This window comes from Otolemur garnettii, unplaced genomic scaffold (assembly GCF_000181295.1).
Source record: "Otolemur garnettii isolate 467f Iridium unplaced genomic scaffold, OtoGar3 scaffold00075, whole genome shotgun sequence".
Taxonomy (NCBI): Eukaryota; Metazoa; Chordata; class Mammalia; order Primates; family Galagidae; genus Otolemur; species Otolemur garnettii.
In genome coordinates, this window is record NW_003852470.1 from 9,233,140 (window position 1) to 9,252,927 (window position 19,788).

The 19,788-nt window shown below is 42.7% G+C and overlaps 2 protein-coding genes across 3 annotated transcripts; both read right to left on the bottom strand.

The window, feature by feature from the left end:
• Positions 1–425: 425 nt before the first annotated feature.
• BUB3 (BUB3, mitotic checkpoint protein) lies at positions 426–12,565 on the bottom strand. Of its 2 annotated transcripts, none has more exons than XM_003794080.2 (8): positions 12,332–12,565; positions 11,647–11,841; positions 11,043–11,112; positions 9,110–9,261; positions 5,941–6,099; positions 3,683–3,860; positions 2,987–3,203; positions 426–763 (listed from the first exon to the last, which is right to left on the bottom strand). In XM_003794080.2, the coding sequence occupies exons 2-8, from the start codon at positions 11,839–11,841 to the stop codon at positions 754–756; spliced, it is 981 nt and encodes a 326-aa protein (XP_003794128.1). In that variant the 5' UTR covers positions 12,332–12,565; the 3' UTR covers positions 426–753. The 2 variants fall into 2 exon arrangements, with proteins under 2 accessions (XP_003794128.1, XP_003794127.1); XM_003794079.2 differs by having other exon boundaries at positions 426–2,011.
• A 3,589-nt stretch (positions 12,566–16,154) lies between these two features.
• HMX2 (H6 family homeobox 2) lies at positions 16,155–18,635 on the bottom strand. The gene is made up of 2 exons (XM_003794081.1): positions 18,127–18,635; positions 16,155–17,257 (listed from the first exon to the last, which is right to left on the bottom strand). The coding sequence occupies exons 1-2, from the start codon at positions 18,392–18,394 to the stop codon at positions 16,704–16,706; spliced, it is 822 nt and encodes a 273-aa protein (XP_003794129.1). The 5' UTR covers positions 18,395–18,635; the 3' UTR covers positions 16,155–16,703.
• Between the last annotated feature and the right edge of the window lie 1,153 nt (positions 18,636–19,788).

Below are 19,788 nucleotides of genomic sequence, written 5' to 3' on the forward strand. Positions count from 1 at the left end.
ATTTACCATCCCAAGGGCTTTGCTCTGATTTAGCACTTGATGGCTAGGTACAGATGATTTCATCAACACAGGACTGCAGGAGTTGTGAGAGTGCAGTACCAGCATTACTAGAAGAACGCTGTGCCAAAGGGCACCTAGAGGCTACCATGAAGTCTCTGCCCAGCCTGAGTGAAGCTGCACAGTTGGCTCAAGGACCCTACTGATCTGCCAAGGGGGCAGGAGGGAAATGGCTGAACTCCAACAAATCACTTTACCCAGGACTAAATCCCCAACGTACATCAGAGTAGACATAATTAAATGAGGCAGAGTAGACTTAAAGGTAAAATGTCATCCCCAACATGCCCTTGATGAAGAGAATTTTGCTTTACAGAAGCCTTTTTAAGTAGTAAATTACATTAATTACCAACATTTAAAAACATCCAACATTTAAAGGTTCTGAATCTCTGATTTATTAGGCACATGGAAATAACAGGTTTAGGTTATGTTACAGAAAGAGCTCAAATGCTCATAAACAGCAACCAGGCTTGCTTGGGGGTAGGAAGGGGAATTCTTCAGATTACTGCACAAGGACACAAAGATTCCTCATCCCAAACAAAGTATTAAGGGGTACAAAGACAGTTTTCCTATAAGAACAGAGAAATCCACATACTAAATAAGATGTCCACAATGACTACAAGACATCCCTTAAGGGATAAGCATGTATTTGTAGGAAGCAAACAAGCTTTCCACAGAGAAACCACTTTCACGAGATGATTAGGTGGACCTGCAATGAAGAAAATACATTTCAAAAGAGGCTTCAGATTTATACCAAGTTTTCACTAAAATAATTAAAAAATAAAAATAAGTCCCTCTTCTGCATCAAAGAAAAATTTTTTTTAAATACATCATGGATAAAATAAATTTCTGGAAAGGTCCAAGTCCTATTCAGAGAGATACATTGCAAAAAACATAAATTAAAAATTTTTAATTTGACAGAAAAATACTACTTGGAACTACCTAGAACAGGCCATGCTAAGTTCATGTTCTGCTTTAGCGCATTATATTGAAATGTATCTCATTCTCACTATAATTTTTTCTTTTTAACCTTAATCACCAGCGGCTGGGCAACTGAAATGGACATGAGAACTATATAAATGTCAGAGAAATATGTAAACCTCATTAATGTTTCCAAAAATTCATTTAGAGATAGAAACAGGTCCAAATAGATGCCTGCCTAAATGTACTGCAATTACGTTACAATTATTTTTCCAAATACACAGATATGCTCTGTCTTTTCTCAGCTCATTACTGACTCAAACAATTTGCCCTTCTGGGATCAATTGTTTGCTAATAAATAATTGTTTACAGTCACAAAATGATATTAGGAGGTTTTCTTATTAGTTTTCCTTCTGCACCCTAATAAGATTGAAAACTAGCTGATTCCCAAGAGTCTAACCTTAACCTCGCTTTGTTTAACAGCCCAGGAAATGATGAACCATCTGCTTCAGAAAATAATGGACAGCCAAGAGGAAATATTGTTTAATTGTAGATTAACCTCCTCATGAGGCAGTCTGAAGCAGCTTTAGAATTAGCAACTATAACCAGCAAAAGAAACAAATGGCTCAAGAGCCCTTCCTCTACCATTTAAGGTTCAGAAAGAATGTAAAGGGATTTTTATTACCTGTATTTATTTACAAACATTTATTTCCACAATGGAAATAAAAATCATCAATCAAATCAAAACTGATTCTCAAAAGTGCAGTCAATGCCCTCCAATTTTGTTTGCCCAAGTACCTTTAATGCAGCAAACCATCAAACCATCTCATGCACTTAAAGTGTTCATTTAAAAAAATAAAAATAAAAACATATAAAACCTCTTTTCCATTATTTTCAGGTTCTTATAATATTAAAATTAATATTTTCCCTGGTTTCTTTGTTAATGGTAATAAATCCAACATTAGGGAGTACGAATTGTTTTATTATCATCAACATGGCACTTAAGTAAATGAAATCTTGTCAAGTACATGGTGACCTACAAGTTCAAAAGAAAAAAAGAACAGCATGAGATCAAAATGGCTGGCTAGGACAGGAGATACAAAGTGACAGGTTAAATACAAACACAGCCCTTTACCAACAGGCTTCACATGCTAAAACTTTTTCTGAAGTCCAACCTGTAAAAGCATTGTCTAACATAGAATACCTACTGCCTGTCCACTCAGGGGCTCCACCAACTAGCAAGGGTACCATACCCTTTCTAATTCAGAAAAGTATAGGAATCCTGAAAACATTCAGTTATTCCACAAATATTTATTAAGGACGGCCTACAAGGAGGGACAAGGAACAGGACAAAAACTTAGGATTAGGTATATTACAGTTTAACACATCCCTAAGTATCAGATTCTCCTTAAACCTGGTGGAGGTAGTTAAGTACTAAGTTTTGCCCTGTTGGTATCAAAAATGTACATGGTTCCTCTCAGTCAACATTATAACCAAGAACCAAAGACACCTATGAGAATTTCAAAACTAAGGAAATTTGCAATTCCAGGCAAGACCATATTATTCTGGGTTTCCAGTAAGACCTGACGGTCACTCACTTTGTGTAAATATTAAAGAAACGACCTCTGTGGAGAGGAAAGATTTTTGGTAGTTCAAATTCTTAAACATCTTAAATAGTATTTGCTAAAATAAATTATTCTTGAATTCCTCAACTTAATTTTGAAGCAATGAGCTAGTAATAACTCCAGAGATTCAAATAATAGGGCCTATTCAAGAAGAATGAGAGTTTGACATTCTTCTCTACAAAACAACTAGGCACAATTTTATCCGTCAGACGTCTATCAACCTACGGATATTGAAAGCTTGGGAGAACACGATAACATCAACTCCAACCCTACAGTCAGCTGTAATATCGAGCAGGCATCAGCAATGCTATTCATGAATTTAGAAAAATTAATAAATCCTGGGTTGAATGCAAGAAAAGGCTCAAACACAGGTGAAGCATACTCACTTGGGTTTTGTTTCTGCATCTGTCACTTGGCGAATGAAGATACCATCTTCAGGATGTTCAGTGTCATCCATTTCATACATATAAGATGATGCTATTGCAAGCGTAGTCCCATCATTACTGAAGGCAAGTGATGCAATGCTGGTGGGGTACCGATGGAACTGGCACAGTCGCTTTTTGTTAAATGGATCCCAGATATTTACAAATCCATCAGAACCACCTAGAATTTCAAATTAATTAAAATGCTTAATACCAGACACAAAACTAACCATTACCTTAACAGTTAATTCTCAAGAACATGTAAGTTACATTTCCCCCAAGTATTATACAAGACTTTTCTGCTAAATACCTTGCAGAGCAAGCATAACTTGCTTGCTTTTTAAAAATTGGCTGGGCAAGGTGGCTCATGCTCACAATCATAGCACTCTGAGAGGCTGAGGCAAGAGAATTTCTCAAGCTTAGGAATTTCAGACCACTGCATGTAAGAGCAAGACCCTGTATCTACTAAAAATAGAAAATTAGCCGGGCACAACAGTTGAGCTTATACTTCTAGCTAGTCAGGAAGATGGCTCTGACCCTAGGGGTTGGAGTTTTCAGTGAGCTACAATGATGCCACTGCATTCTAAACAGTGATAGAATAAAATTCTATCTCTAAATAAATAAGTAAAATTTATATTATCTTAATCAAATATACTTTACCTGTGGCAAATGTATTGTGGATATTGTGGAAGGAAATGGCATTGACTGGGTAAATCTGCTCAATATTATTTTCTTTAAGTCTGTGACATTTGAAGGCATACTTTTTCTTCTGTACCTCAGGGCTTGGGTCCAAGTACTCAACTGCCACTCGGCCTTCAATAGAGCTTAAGACATAACCCTGCCAAGAGGTAATCAGAGAACAAAAATGGTAAAATCCAGCTTCTACAAACAAGGCACTAATTTCCAAATTCAACCCAAACTAAAGAAAGATGATTATTTCAGAAATATAGTATAGGCATGTTTTTAAGAAAGTTTTAAGCTGTACTAACAGTTATAACTCTAAAAAGCTAACTTATTTTAGAGAAAGTATCAAAAATAACTAGCTATCGGGGGCACCTGTGCCTCAGTGAGTAAGATGCCAGCCCCATATACCAAGGGTTGAACTCGGCCCCAGCCAAACTGCAACAAAAAAATAGACAGACATTGTGGGGGGTGCCCGTAGTCCGAGCTACCCAAGAGAATCACCTAAGCCCAACAGCTGGAGGTTGCTGTGAGCTGTGACACCATGGCACTCTACCGAGGGCAACAAAGTAAGACTCAAAAAAATAACTAGCTATAATTACAGGCCCACATGAGAGCAAAACAAAATGAAATTCAAGAAGGGGGCAGCAGGAGGGAGGGTGCTCGGCAAACTCCCACCTAACCACTACAATGTAGTGGTATATGGCACATACCCAGGGTGAAGGACTCAACTACAACTTGGAAACTACCTAACAAATTCTAATAAATGTAACCCAACTATATGTACCCTTAATCTGAAATTTTAAAAATTGTATCTAGTTATTTCATCAAGCCTAAAGAAGAATTTTAAAGTGTATCATTTATTATTATTTAGAAAAAAATTCAAATGTATTCCCGCAGTTAAAATATATTCTATGTTCTATACCTCTTAATCTCTAATAACTGCAAGAATTGTGCTTCCTTCCTTGGGGGCTTCAAGAATCCAAATCACTGGAACACCAGTCGTCCATCTTAATTATTCCACCTCTTAAATTGACTACAATCAGGTTTGCACGTAACAGAATTTTAGGAATAGTCAACAGTGGTTTACAATTTCAAACCCTTCTTTGCTTTCCCTTCAAATGACAATATTCCAAAAAAAAAAGAGAGAGAGAGAGAGAGAGAAATCTAATACACTAAATATGAAATCTGTTTTACATCTACTTTTTAATCCTTTTAAGTATGAAAAAGATGTATTCCCCAAAACTGCTTATAAAGGAAAAAAAAATCAGTAAAACTCTTTTAAATAAACTTCCATTACAGAAATAGTCCAACAGAAAATTTAACATACAAAGTCAGTAAAATGTTTACAATGAAGCATATTTTAATCACCTATTTAAACCTCTAAAATGTCACCTAACTACAATTCCTTAACCTTCAATGGAACATTGCAATTTCCTGAAAAAAGGAACTATGATCATTTGAGGTATGGGGATTTTGAGATAAGGGGCCAAGAGAACAACGGACATAACTGTTTCAAGTTCCATAACCACTAAACAACAGCAATGAGGTTCCAAAGACTCTTGCTTTTTAATGACTTCTTGTGAAATTCCTATTGCAACTCACAATACCAGCTCCCCTTAGAACTTTTGGGTCTCAGGAGAGGGAACTCACTACTAAACAGGCTAATCTCATTTAGTGGTGATGATGATGATGATGAAGGGTGATGCCACCTCACCCTCCAAACCCCATTCATCAAGAATTAGTCATATATGAGGGGCAATACCTCTCTAACCTCAGTCAGTACTTAAAAAAAAAAAAATCAAAGTTCTATTGTCAAATGGGGAAAGAACTCCATTAGCCATTAGCTGTAAGGTTTAAAAAAGCAAAAAAGGAACAGCAAATAGATAAACCAAAATTTGCAAATACAAATTAAAATTCCCTAGTTTGTAAATTGAAGTATCAGCAAAACTTTCTTTGATTAGAGTACATCTATCAAGCATTCTGAACCAGGATCAGAAAAAGAAATCGGAAGCACTCTATTCAAACCACTGGACAGATTTATTTAACCCTTCTGAATATCAAGGTCTTCTCTAAAGTGGGGATTAACACATTACTTTTTACACAAAGCTGTCAAAGATATTAAATATGAATATACATAATAAATTCTAAATTACTCCTCATGTAATGACCAAATCATTATAAAAAATTATATTATTTTCAAAGTCCAGAAGGGGGGAGGGAGACTAGAGCAGTACCTGCTTATTTGGAAATGCTCTTATACAGCGAGTCTGGTATTTTAGGCTGGACTCCCTGCGCTGCTGCACGTAGCCCATGTTCCGTAAGTCCCACACCAACACTCTGCGGCCTGCTGTTCCCACAATCAGCCGGTCGCCAGACACAGAAAGGGTATACACCTTTTAAAAGAGAACAAAATATACTAAAAATCATCTACTTACTTGAAATGACCCAAAATAAAGTCCATCCAATGACAAAACTATAACAGATTTAGCCAATTGGGTTCTCAAACACAGGTTCCAATTCTAGATACTGCAAGTTATTCAAACCAAGTAATTCACACAAAACAGAAAACTCAGGATTTTTTTTTTTTTTTTTGAGACAAGAGTCTCACTTTGTCGCCCCCGGTAGAATGCTGCGGTGTCACAGCTCACAGCAACCTCCAGCTCTTGGGCTTAGGCGATTCTCTTGCCTCAGCCTCCCGAGTAGCTGGGACTACAGGCACCTGCCACAATGTCTGGCTATTTTTTTGTTGCAGTTTGGCAGCAGCTGGGTTTGAACCTACCACCCTCAGTATATGGGGCCAGCGCCACCCAAAAACTCAGGATATTCTTAACACTTCACCAAGAATAATATAACATACACTATAATTAATTCTGGAAAGGAACTTTTGGTTTAATTCTCTTCATTACTAAAACAAACTTAATTTTCCATTTGATTTCATTTAAAAAGTGTTTTAAAAAACACTCAAAAATGAGACAATATAGCCATAAAATAATTCAAGACATTTTTCAACAGTCTCCCAGCTTTTCATAAAACAAACATTTTCAAAGTTATTTTTCTATGACCACTTTTTGGAAGGAGATTGCATTTTGCAACTTTAAAAATCTTAACTTTTTTCAGCCACTAAAGGGAATAAATAAGCTTTTCCAGGAAGAGTGAGGGAGCCATCACTAGCTGTGAAATACTTTTGGTGGCATATAAACTCAAAATTGAAAGACAAGAATAGTGGTCTGGCATAAGACAAAAGCAAATTCTTGTGCCCTGACATCATGCTTAATATGTAAGACAGAAGTTCAACCTCAGAGAAAATTTTAAAAAGCATCTTACTCCCTAATTTTCCCTCTCTTCATACCTTTCTTCAATACTAAAATTTCCACAAAAATCACAGAATTTCCTGCAAACATTCAGTAGTTTATTTGCAAACATATAAAATAAATAGACCAAATAGAGGGAGCAAATTCAAGAAAAAGGTGGCAAAAATTATTTTAATGTTAATGTTGTCATTTTCTTTTAAGAGACAGGGTCTTGTTATGTTGCTGGTTTAGAACTCTTAGGCTCAAGCAGTCAACCTGCCTTCACCTCCCAACGTGCTCACATTACAGACACGAACCCCTGCTACTCGGGAGGCTGAGGCAAGAGAATCGCCTAAGCCCAAGAGCTGGAGGTTGCTGTGAGCTGTGATGCCATAGCACTCTACTGAGGGCGATGGGGTAAGACTCTGTCAAAAAAACAAACAAAAAAAATGTACAGGCATGAACCACCAAGCCCAGCCTATTTCTTTTAAATCTATACTTAGGAATCATGACTATGTTCTAATTTTCATTTTCAATTAATAAGAAATGCTAATCTGACCTATTATTTCCACACTGAACAGCTGCTGTAAAAAACTATAGGGAGGCCCTAGACATGTAAAACATATTTTTAACATCCAGTAATTAAACCAAATATAGACCACCAGCTGAAGAACCAAAGTAAGTGTAAGAATGCAATGTCCTGATAGTCTCCATAATTTGGCTTAAAATTCAAAACCTAACGCGATCATGGGAAAAATAAAGAATTAAAAAGGTTCAAAACAATAGATTTTTACATAAGCAGATTTAAATATGAGAAATATCATTAAAAAATCAGTTTGCTCAGAAAACAAAATGTATGCAGAAAAATAAAAATTAATCTACGATGTATGAAGTATCAAACTTAAAAATTATAGAATCCAGCAAGAGCTCAATTTATAATAGTGCAATTATATTGGGAATTTTATCTTAAATCTTTACGTACAGGTGACACACAAGCTTCTAATAGTACTTTCCATTCCCACTGATCATAAATCAAGTGAAACCACTGTCATGCTACCGACTAGGTATATACATTTATCAAAGAAAGTATTAAAAAAAAGTGACATAATGAACCTTGCTGAACCAATAAGCAGCTCGATTCAGTGTGGCTGTCCATTATATGATACTCTGTCAGTAATTCATCACAGTTCTTAACATGTTACATACAACCATAAATCAAAACTAGAAACAATGCAATTATTTCATTTTGAACAAAGGTCTTGCCAGGAGTAGATTCGACTGTGATGTGACAAAAATAATGGCTTTGTGGATGCACTACTGTATGTAATGATGGCTAACAGGAACTGAACAATATATTTACACTGAGGAAATAGAATCAAGTGAAGGATATCTTTAAACTGCTAATACAATCAATCTTTAAAATTAACTACCATCTAAAAAAGTCTGATAAGGATACAGCAAAAAAACTCAATTACACTTTCATCATACAAATCTGAAGGTTAGAATACACAAGGTTTCAGTTTTAAAAAGCTTGTTCACTAAACAAGCCTTGAAACTACAACTGTCAGCATTAAAAAAACAAATATACAATCAGTAAAAAAGTCAGGAATCGTAAACACCTTTCTCAGTATACTTGAAATGATAACCAATTTCATCCTCTTAACAGTCAACTCAAATGAAACTCTGGTCACAAATGAAAATGTGTGATGTTCCATCCCATTTTCTGGTTTGGGCATGTCAAATCCAATTTAAGATAATCAGTCCTTGCTCAAGGACTTTTCTGAAAAGGCAGTTAGTTGCTTCCAAGTCCTGAGATTTAAAAAGCACTAACAACAAACGGAAGCAAGTGCATTTAAGCCAGTGCTCTCCCCTACAAGTACTATGTATTACAACAGAAAAAAAGTTGGCCAAAATCCCAAAGTTAATTTTCCTTTGCATTAAAACCTTTTTATGGAAAAAAAATTTTAAAAAAGCATTTTTATGTAGTTAGGTTTATAAGATAGACTCACTATCAACACTTTACTTGTAAATTCAACATCATATTCATCAAATACGCATCAAGACAAAATCATCCCAAGAATCATAACTCCTGGTATGAATATACAGAGCCTACCTTTTCAGGCTGAGAGAAGGTCCCAGCATTACAAGGAGTTCTGGGATCCCATAATTTAACTGTTTGATCCCAACTTCCAGTAACCATCACATTCACTTCTGGACAGTACTCAACACATCTGATAGGGGCATCATGGGTTCCAACAAGATTTTCTATAGGAAAAAAAAAAAACATCCAACTTTACTAATGCTAGTAAACATTTTGTTCCTAAAATTAACAAAATCAAAATGTCCATTCACTATTAACTAATCTGCCTTCTCTAACTCCATAGAAATGGCTGCATAAGGAAAAATCTCCATGACTACAAAGTTATCCATTCCTCTTTGTTCACCTTACAGCACAAAAGAGTACAGAATTCTGGTCTCCTGGATCTCAACAACATTTGAACATTAAGCCAATGCTGATAAGAAAACTACTTATAAAGTTATAGGATTATGAAAGCTAAGGATAAAGTCTTATGATTATTCCATTTGGTTTTCACAGAGGGTCAAATTTTTAAGACATATTTTCTTTCTTTTCAGTATCAACCTTCCTACTACCTTATTTATTCATTTAAGTAACATCTACTATATGCCAGTGGCTACCACTTGCTAAAGATGTAAGAATGAACAACATATGGTCTTAACCCTGAAATGGGAACATTAGATTTTTAAAAATACATCAAAGAGAATTTCATGAAATCTGCCAGTAGCCTTCAGAAAATAAGCAGCTAATTCCCTGAGTCTATAACATCAAAAATCAAAAACTTTAGGCTGAGGCAGGAAGATTACTTGAGCTCAGAGTTCAAGACCACCCTGAGGAAGAGCAAGACCCTGTTCTCTACTAAAAATAGAAAAAATAGCTGGGCGTTGTGGCAGGTACCTGTAGTCCCAGCTACATGGGAGGTTAAGACAGGAGAATGACTCAAGCCCAAGAGTTTGAGGTTGCTGTGAGATACTATGATGCCACCACACTCTACCCAGGGAAACAGATTAAGACTCTGTCTCAAAAAAATAGAATAAAATAAAATAAAATAAAATAAAATGTTTGCTTTTCAGTGTTTTCTCCCCAAGTTTCTGAACGAATACTACTTAAACCTGCAACTTAACTTACTACACAGGACAAGCTACTGGCAAACAAAACACCTGCAGTTGTAAGTAACAAAAGAGACTTCTATGAAAAAGGCTCTTCTTATTGGGTGTTGTTTTTTCTTCTTGACAAAATGTGCTCATCCCATCACACATTCTCTCATTGTCCAACTTATCCTCTATTTAGACATACCTCTGTGCCCTGCCATCTCCTTCCAGGATATCTATGTCTAATGTACATAGCAAACTAGAGAGCTCTATGCTTTTGGGTTCCACTCCAATCACTACTCTGCCCCAATGTCACCATAAAAATTTGGGTAAGTCATTTATTATCTTGGCCCTCTAATAAATTACTTAACTGAAAGAAAACATGTCATCTTATTACTCATACAATAAATACAATCGAAACATATTCTACTGCTAAATAACAATAAAGCAGGAAGGATTACCATAGACATGACTAGTTATTTTATACTGTTAGTGCTTTAAAAGCCTATCTTCCTTCAGTTTAAACTAACTTGGTTTCTGAAAAGATAACTGTGAAACATCAGCACTGTCCTGGGAAATCCTAATGAAACGTAGACCACTACGGGTTCCACTATACTTCTAATGGCCAGGTAAAGGCCACATACTTAAGTGTCACTTCATGTAAACACTTAAGATGGTGATTGTTAATGGGGTTTACTGCAAAAACACATGCATAATGTTCTGCAATCAGTAACTTAACAGTTATCACTTAAACAAAAAAAAAAAAATGCTAAATCCGAGCCACTTTTCATCTCTAAGCAATTCAGGAGTCACTCCAAACATTTATACCCTAGAATACTAGCTAAGAAAATAAATTGGTAAAAATGTGGTCATATTACCTTGATCAGTGTTCAAATCATGCATTTTCAATTGATGATCTAATCCCCCACTCCAGGCATGTGTTGGATCCTAAAACATAGTTTTGAACCATTTAAAACTTAAGACCTTTAGAAAAGTGTTTTCAAAATTCCTTTCTGCAGTCAATTGTTTAATTTATGCTCAGGAGGATACACAGACTGGACTCCACTACTCATGGTAAACAAACAAAAAACAGCACAAAAAAGCAAGCAATTGGTCACAAAACTATGTCATCAAATTAAGGGAGGGCTGCTTTATCCCGTTCACACTAGCTGAGAGTAAACAGGCATTCTTTCTAAACATTCCTTTTAATAAGGCAGCCAAAACAGTCTTGTTGCAAATCTCAAATACAATTATCTCATTTTCAGAAAGTTTACAAGGTTACTTCACAAACTTGAAAAGGTAGTCCAGTTTCCAACGCTGTCAAGTACCACAATAGCACCTGGCTTAAGGTAGGTGTTCTGGATATGTAAATAACTCCACTGACAGACCTGCCTCTACCCAATACTGGAAAAAAAATGCTACTAACATGGGACATCATACATAATACAATAAGAGAAAGGAATGGAAAATGAGGACGCCTACGTAGAACGCGCAGTCCAGGACGGCACCGGTGTGCTGGTACTTGAGCCGCATGGAGTTGGCTGGCACATCGTAAAGGCGCACCGACGTGTCCCAAGAGGAGACCAGCAAGAACTGGGAGGTGTTGGGGCTGAATTTCACCGAGGAGATGCCATCCTCCGGTGGCTGGTTCAGCTTGAACTCGTTAGAACCGGTCATCTGCAGAAAAGGCGCCCAGAGTCCTCAAGGATCCTGGGGTCCAGGGCCAAGCGCGCAGATGGCCGGGTGGCGGGAGATCTCAGGGAGAGGAGCCCACAGCGCGCCAGCCAGGAGGCGCTGCGCCTGCGCAGAGCCTGCGCCCGCCACGGTCAGGACTTCCCCCAGCCCACGGGGTGTCTCACGCTGCGCCCCAACTGGCTCAGCCCGCGCAGCCCCCCGCCCCGCCCACAGGGTGTCTCACGCTGCGCCCCAACTGGCCCAGCCCGCGCAGCCCCCTGACCTAAGCCCAAGCTCCCATCCCGGCCTGCAGCGGTATCTGCATCCCGGGCCCTTCCCTTTCCGCACTCCCGGGACCCGTCGCCCCGGACGCTCCTAAAAGACAGAGAAAACAATAGAAGCGTAAAGGGATTCTCTGCGACGGCTCTGCTACCTACGGACCCGAGGAGTCCCCAGAGATGCTGCTCCTGTGCCCACCGCCTCGCCCTCTCACCTTTAGCACGCCTCAGAGGTAAAGTCTCCGCCGCTAACCGGGGCTACCGCCGCCTCCTACTTTCCTTCAGAACACTCGCGGGCTGGGCAAAGAAGGCGGAGACGAAGCCCTAGTGTCGGCCTGCCATTGGCTAATTTTAAAAGCCAACGTCTCACTCTAGGCAGCCTATTGGTCCGCTCAGCTGCCTGGCGTCAGCCATCTCAGTCATCCAGTTCCGGTTCGAAGGGAAACCGCGGCGTTTCCGATCACGTGGTCTCATTTTACCTCCACGCGAGGCCCCCTTCCTCAAGCTGGACTAGTAGAAACTACAATTCCCAAGAAAAGTTGCGCCAAGGCTGCGTTCGCGTCCGTTCGGGATCGGCCTCTCGGCACTCGGGGAGATGTAGTCTCGATTCTGCTGACGTTCTGCCTACCCTGGGAAAAGTAGGCGGGAAATCCTCTTTCCAGCACCTCTGGTGACTCACTTTTCCACCCAACCCAGCAGCCGTTAAGTCTCTCAGACCCAAGAATTACATTTTGGCCCATACTTCTATAGGGTTAAATTATCCTCCCTTTCCCTGGATGTGCGTGCTCCCGTGAAGGTAATAAAAAATTGGAGAAGGAAATATTCGCTCTAATCAGCTGCATTATTTGCCTTGATTTTTTTTTTCTCATTTTCCTGGTGTTTTCACCTATGAACCAAGGTCTACTATTTTCCATTGCACTAAGTTTTGCTGAGCCCTCAGAAACTCATCTTTATTTACATTATGCTTTGTCTCTCTATCCCATCTTTCCACAAACATTTATGGAGTGTCCACTGTGTGCGGGCCTGATGAGAGCTCTGGGAAGATGTACTTAGTCCGACTACCCCTTGCCCTGGAGAACTCCCAGCCTAGAAATGTGAACAGCCTGGGAAACAATACTCTGGGATGTGTTAAATCTAACACAGCTTCTTCTTTTAGAGATATGCCTGTGGTAGGGTGCTAGATTGACAACCAGAAGCCTCTCCTTCTGCCCTGCCTTGCCAATCCACAGAGTTGCCAGCTCAGTTTGCTCCATTTGCTGTTTATAGGATTCTCCAGAAAGGAGGATCAAAAAGGTTGTTCTGAAATGAAAAATGATTTTATCTTCACGAAAGAAAGGCAATACTTAATCAGTAGAATGAAGAGACTGAGTTACTCTTGAACATTAAAGGCTCACTGAAATTTTTCAATTTAATCCATGCTATAACCTCTTTACACTGTCTTTTGTAAAGGAAAAAAATCTTGTTTTATTACATGATGTAGGAAGTGAGAGGAAATTGTTGGGGTTAAAGTTTTATTTTTAAGGTATATTGATAAGAGAAAATCTTGTTGATTTTTATGCATTCACATGCCCAGTATCGTATGCACCTCTTTTTATGAATCCTGACACAATAAACATACTTAAAACAGCAATCACATTTCTGCCTATTGTATTGATGATATTACTGCTAAAAATTCCTTGCCCTCCTTCCTCACCAGTCTGTGGTTCTCTATGTCTCTCTTCTCTTTCAACAAGTTAATGGCCAAGTTCAAAATTTTAAAATGCAGTTCCTTCTAACTTTAGCTAAATGATTTTATCTCCTGACTTACTTGGTTCCTTCTCCCAGTTGTTTATTTAATTCTATTAGTGTTCCAAGATTCTGAGCATGAATTACCCACTAATAAAATCTAAGTGTATTTCATTATCCAGTGTGTGTATGATTCAGATCCCTCTGGGCATGCAGTCGCAGCCTGACTCCATTTGAGTTTTAAGAAACGTCAATCTTTTAAATCCAGTTTAGAGCCTGAAAGGAGGCTGGTGATTTTGCTGATTATTCAAATGAATTGATAGTCTTGAGATAGGAAATCTGGCAACACTGGAGTCTTGAACAACATTTTAAATCCAAACGCAGTGGTGTGTGTGTGAGAGAGACAAAGAGTTACCTATGAGAGAGAAGAATTCCTAAAAACTAATTACACTGTTGGATCACCATTTACTAATTTCTGGCTTAGTAAAAAGAATGAAATATACACATTATAACAAACTGGAAAAGGATCATTCCCTTAAATTTTAAAGGCAAAATCACTCTGTCATTAAGTGCCCACAGTAACTAGAAGAAACCATTTCCTATAACAAAAGCAATGCCAAAGAGGATATAGTGGTACAGTACTGTTAAAACCATCATCTCTGGTTAAAACTGTAATCTGCTGAAATACAGACAAAGATGATATGAATGGAATATTCCTATACAAGCAGTTCATTGGAAGCAGTTTGGTTGTTTCTTCATGGAATAATCAAATAGCAATGTTAAAGGCAAAGAATATAAAGGTGTAAAGAAGATCATCTGGAACAAAAGAACTTCATTGAAATAACGTGTGTGCCTACAATAAATCAGAAAAAAAACGGATCCAGTATCACTTTTGTTTTCCGACTACCCAATATTTAACATAATGTCTCAGCATGCACTAGGGTCCAGTAAGTATTTATTGATGTGAACGCAATTGAAATGAAATGAATGCAATTGAACTAACCTCGTACTGGCAAATATGTTTGTTCTTGGATAACATTCTTGTGACATCATCTTGGAATGAATTGCTATTTTAATGAAATCTAATGTGAGAAGGAAAAAAAATCTCAAAAAGACAATATCAGATCGAATGTTTTTGGCCATTTTACACAGTACTGCGGGTCACCAAGAACTTTACAGATATCCTGAATATTTTCACAAAATGTATTTAATTTCTAAGCCTCTCATCTCAAAAACAACTCTAACACGCAAATATTTTCCTTCTAGCAGATGAGATCCATCCTCGAGCCTCTGCGGACTCCTGGCTCCTTTGCACCTGCTCAACCTGGCTGAGCGCTGGAGGCAGAAGGACGGAGGAGCTGGCCTCACGTAATGCTGAACCATTGGCCTCTTTCCCAGCTCATGCTTCCTTTTCCGACGATTTACAAGGAACAGGTGGCTAAGATCTAACAGGAGGGAAGAATCTACGATTTGCATGCCTCTTGCGTGGGCTATTCTCTCGGTACAGAGCCCTCCCAGCCCAAGCGCGGCTGCAGATGTCAGCGCGTGGGAGTCCGTGGGCGCGCCTGTCATGCGTCACCCGCATTGACACACGTTTCCATTCAGAGCGTGCGGCCGCGTGTTGGTCAATGATCCAGCCAAACTATTAACCGCAATAGAGTGTGGGGAAGCACCTTTGCCTCCCGCGCCTTTGTTGCCTAGTCTTGGGCCTTGGATCCCTCCTCGGCCGAAGTGTGGCCTTACCGAACACAGTTCCCGCTCTGCGAGGGATGCGCTACTATGCCACTGGCCGGGGAACTGGGCGGGGCGGCAAGCTGGTCACGCCAGGCTCCTGTATTGGAAAGCAGACACTTTGCCGGGTACGGGCAGTGCCGCTGCTTACCCCACACCCTTGCAGAAGAGGATCACCGCAGAGTTGGGCCACGTCGCAGCGTGCACAACTGTGGCCAACCCCAAGGCGATTCCATTGCTGGAAAGATACAGCTCAGCTTGGCACGCTCCCGAAGGCAACCAGCAGCAAGACCTGCCTCTACCCCTTTGTCTTTCTCGGCTGGCGCTCTAGAGCACAATTCCAGCCGGGGCGCGCCCCAGCCCGTGCGAGGATTACGGCACCGGAGTCGGACAGCTTTAGCCACGGGCAGTCTGGGCGGCGCCAAGGTCCCGACTTTTAACCCCTGACCCTGGCCCCACCCTCCACGTGGTGAGAGCCGGACCTTTGCAGGCGGAGATGCCAGAAAGCCCCTTCCTCTGAAAAGCCTGAAAACGTCCCACGCGTCATCATGCTGAGCGATCAAACCCACCAAAGTTAGCAACGATGTTTAAAATGTTTTATTTTTTCTCTTTAAAAATATTTACACATTTGAACTCTCCCCCTTTCGCCCCTACCCATCCTCAGGATGAAGGAAACGAAAAGAGGCAATTAGTTGTCCAAAGCCCCAGAAGGCTTGGCCTGGCTGAGCGTGTGTGCATGTGCATGTACACAGGGGTATGTATGTGGGAGGAGGGTACCTGTTTTGCAGGTTTTCTGAGTTTTTTCTGCCAACCAAAGCGAACTGGACAAAACTCCATCTCCCACCACCACCCGAGAGCATCCCCCTCCAAATGGTTTTCAAAGCGTATTGGTTCGGTTTGGGTACAAAGCAGGCTATCTGTCTTGAAGAATGCCGATAAATACCCCAAATAAAGCAAAAAGTAGGGCAGAGGCCATAAATAAGAGATAATGAATACACATGGTGTATTTCTTAATATTTCGGGAAATATGCCGCCTTGCTCGGAGCCTTTGAAGGGTGCAGCGCGCGACCGACTCAGCAGCCGGCTGGAGGCGGCCCCGGCGAGGCGCGTGGCGCTGGGCCGGCGGGCTGGTCAGTAGTCGAGCTTGTTGTAGAGGTTGTAGAGAGGTAAGGCCGAGAGGTTGCTGCCCGGGTAGTAGAGAGGCGCGGGGAAGGCGAGGGAGCGCGGCACTGGCACGCGCAGCAGCGAGCTGTCCCGGAACACCAGCGGCATGCCCACCAGAGTCTGCGCCGACGCGTGCGCCATGTTGGCCGCCTCCAGCTCGGCTGAGAGCTGCCGCTTCCACTTGTTGCGGCGGTTCTGGAACCAAGTCTTGACCTGGGTCTCGGTAAGCTGCAGGCTGGAGGCGAGGCAGGCGCGCTCTGAGCTGCTCAGATAGCGCTTCATGTCGAAGGTGGACTCGAGCTGGTACACTTGGCTGCGCGAGAAGACGGTGCGGGTCTTCTTCTTGGCCGCACCAGCCTGCCGTTCGGCACCGCCGTCTCGAGGCCGTTCGGACCCCGGAGACAAGGACCCTGCGGGCAAGAGCCTCTCTTTCTCTTCCTTAAAGTCCGGGTGCGAAGTAGAGAGGAAAGGCGTGCGGTCCGAGCCTGCTGGCCCCGCGGTTGCGCTGCCCTTGGGGGTACCTGGGGAAGGAGAACAGACAAGAAGGCCATGGAGTTGGGAAGGCTCGAAGACGGCCGGCTCTTCCTGAGAACAGGGGATTGGCAGGCGCCTGCCGCCTTGCCCAACTTAGTAATCCCCTCCTCTTGTCCCTTTTGCTGGCTCCCAACACCCTGGCCTTTAAAAAGCAACAGGAGTGGGACCTAGCTACTGGGGGTGAGAGTCTGAAGTCTCTGTGTTCCCACCTTTATGAAAGGACAAGTGGCAACTGGGAAAGGTGTTGTGGAGGGGGAACTTTAGTATCATTTTTAAAGGCTATTTTGCCCTGTAATAATAGCTGAGCTGGAAGAGTTCCTCCTGCTTTATGGGATAGCATCATTTCACAGGCCGTTTGTTTGGAAATCATTCTAAGGACTAACGCGGGGCTCCCTTTCATCAGATGCTCGAAACGCACCATTGTCAATCATCTTGGAGTGCTAATCATTTTGAGGAAGAGACAGAGAGGAAAAAGACGCAGAAAGAAATTTCAGTAGAGACACACTGTCCAGACCCTACTTGCAGACCTCTGTCTGGAAAGAAAGTATCTGATGTGGAAAGGGACTGAGGGCAAAGCTGTGTGTAAACGGCCCGGTGCCCTGCCGGCTGTGGTCCTCTCTCTCCAACTCAATCTTCCCCTAGACTCCCCAGCCGCATGGGTCTGTGTTCCCCGCCTCCTCCCGAGCGCTCGCCGGCCGAGGAGACTCTAGGGCGCACGCCGTCTCCTCCGCTCGGCCCCAAACCCCGTAGCCGCAGGTGTAGGCGGAGGGGGCCTGGTACCAGAGTCTCGGCAGGGCGCTCAGCCTCCCTCCCCTCGCGCTCGCTAGCTGCGGGACTGGAGAAGTGCGAACCTTACCCAGGCAAGGAAAAGGGATGGGGGGGTGGTGCTTGGGGCCCGGCTCCTGAGGGCCGTGCGAGTCTGGGCAGAAGCAGGCAGGCGCCTTCCAGCCGTCGTCCGGCTCCTCCTCCTCCGAGGACACCGACAGGCTGCGCTTCCTGGCAGGCCAGCCAGCCGGCTCCCGCGGTACCTCCGAGGGCCCCCCGCCCAGGATGGACTGGATGGTGAAGCTGGAGACGCCACCGGCAGCCGGACACCCCTTGCCTGCATCTTCCTTGCTGCCCATCCTGGGTTCATAAGAAATCAGAGGAAAGCAAGAACTCCCTTTAGAGACGATCTGGGTGGAAGGTGGCGCAGGCAGGCAAGCAGGGGGAGGGGAGGGGAAGGAATCCAGGGGGAGGGGGCTGCGAGGCTGGCGAGAAGTCCCTTTCGTGCGGGGCACACGCGGGCACGGGACAGCTGCGCGGGAGTTTCTGCCTGCCTGGCTCTGGGTGCGCCGCCCAGCCCCAGTGCGAATGCCCCTTCCTCGCCCGCCAGCTAGCCAGGTCTCCGGCGGCGAGGAGGCGGCGCGGCCTCATTTGCATAGAGGTTGCCCGAACGCGGCCAATCGCAGCGCCGCCGAGCGGCCCCGGAAATTTTCAAAAAGCCCTGACCCAGTGCTCACAGCCAGTGCGCTCCCTGAGCTCGGTGAGAGCCCAGCAGGCATCAGCTGGGTCCAACTTGGGGTGGTCGGACCCGAAAGCAGCGTAGGTTCTAAGCCAGGTTCTTGGCCTCTGCAGCGACTCCGACCCCTTGGACCCTGGCCCTCTCCAGGGTAGGGGCTGCGCGGAGCTACGATGTAGAGTGTCCCCATAACTACGCGGGGAACAGATCCTCAAGCCTCCGACGCTCCACGACCCTTCCCCATCCCTCCACCCCTTTGGCCTTGTGCAAGCAGGCACTCCACTGCGTGCCGGCCGTAGGAATGAGGTGGTCGGAGCTGCGTATGCAAACTGATGGCCTTCCCCAAAGCGCACCTGCCCTGTCCTGCTTGCGGACCTCAACCTTTTCATTGCACCTGCGGGGCTACCTGATTTGGGGGCGGAGGGAGGAGCTCTAGGTCTCAAGTCCAGAGATCTCGGTACAAGTCCCAGCACCACTATTTACACAGCGCATGAAGTTGGACAAATCTGATCCTTATCAAAGCCTCACTGTTCCCATAGGTGAAATGAATTTCTCAGATAGCCTTAGGTAGGGTTGGAAAAGTGCCTGATGTCTTAGAAGCACTAGGCCCACATAGTAGGTTCTTCATAAACCTTTGCTGAATAGCCCATGCCCATGCGCTCTGAATCTCGTTTTCCGGTAAATCTCAGAGGTCTCGGAATTGCTACAGAAATAGAGGCGCTTTACTCCCAGGAAGGTAAAGGGAGGGAAATGGCATGAGGACATGGTATTAGAATTGGACAGAGTCAATTCAGACTTCAGCTGGGTGTCCTTGGGCAGGTTACTTAGACTTTCTAAGTCTCAGTTTCTTCATTCCTAACATTTGAGAAGCAATGCCCACCTGCCAAGGCTATAGTGAGGTCAAAGTGCCCAGCACCAGCCGAGCCCACGGTGGAGCGCAATATATCATGGTTCCCTCTCACGTTTTCACGGCCCCTTTCTAGACCCTAGATCTTCCCTTTAATTTCTAGGTCACCT

What these genes read in the sequence shown, in the direction of transcription:
- BUB3 (XM_003794079.2), bottom strand. Translation starts at nt 11,841, where the DNA reads ATGACCGGTTCTAACGAGTTCAAGCTGAACCAGCCACCGGAGGATGGC. An exon ending in CCTTCTCTCAGCCTGAAAAG is followed by an intron (nt 6,100 to 9,109) that starts GTAGGCTCTGTA and finishes CTCTTTTAAAAG; the next exon opens with GTGTATACCCTTTCTGTGTC. An exon ending in GAGCATTTCCAAATAAGCAG is followed by an intron (nt 3,861 to 5,940) that starts GTACTGCTCTAG and finishes ACCTCTTGGCAG; the next exon opens with GGTTATGTCTTAAGCTCTAT.
- HMX2 (XM_003794081.1), bottom strand. Translation starts at nt 18,394, where the DNA reads ATGGGCAGCAAGGAAGATGCAGGCAAGGGGTGTCCGGCTGCCGGTGGC. An exon ending in CATCCCTTTTCCTTGCCTGG is followed by an intron (nt 17,258 to 18,126) that starts GTAAGGTTCGCA and finishes CTCCTTCCCCAG; the next exon opens with GTACCCCCAAGGGCAGCGCA.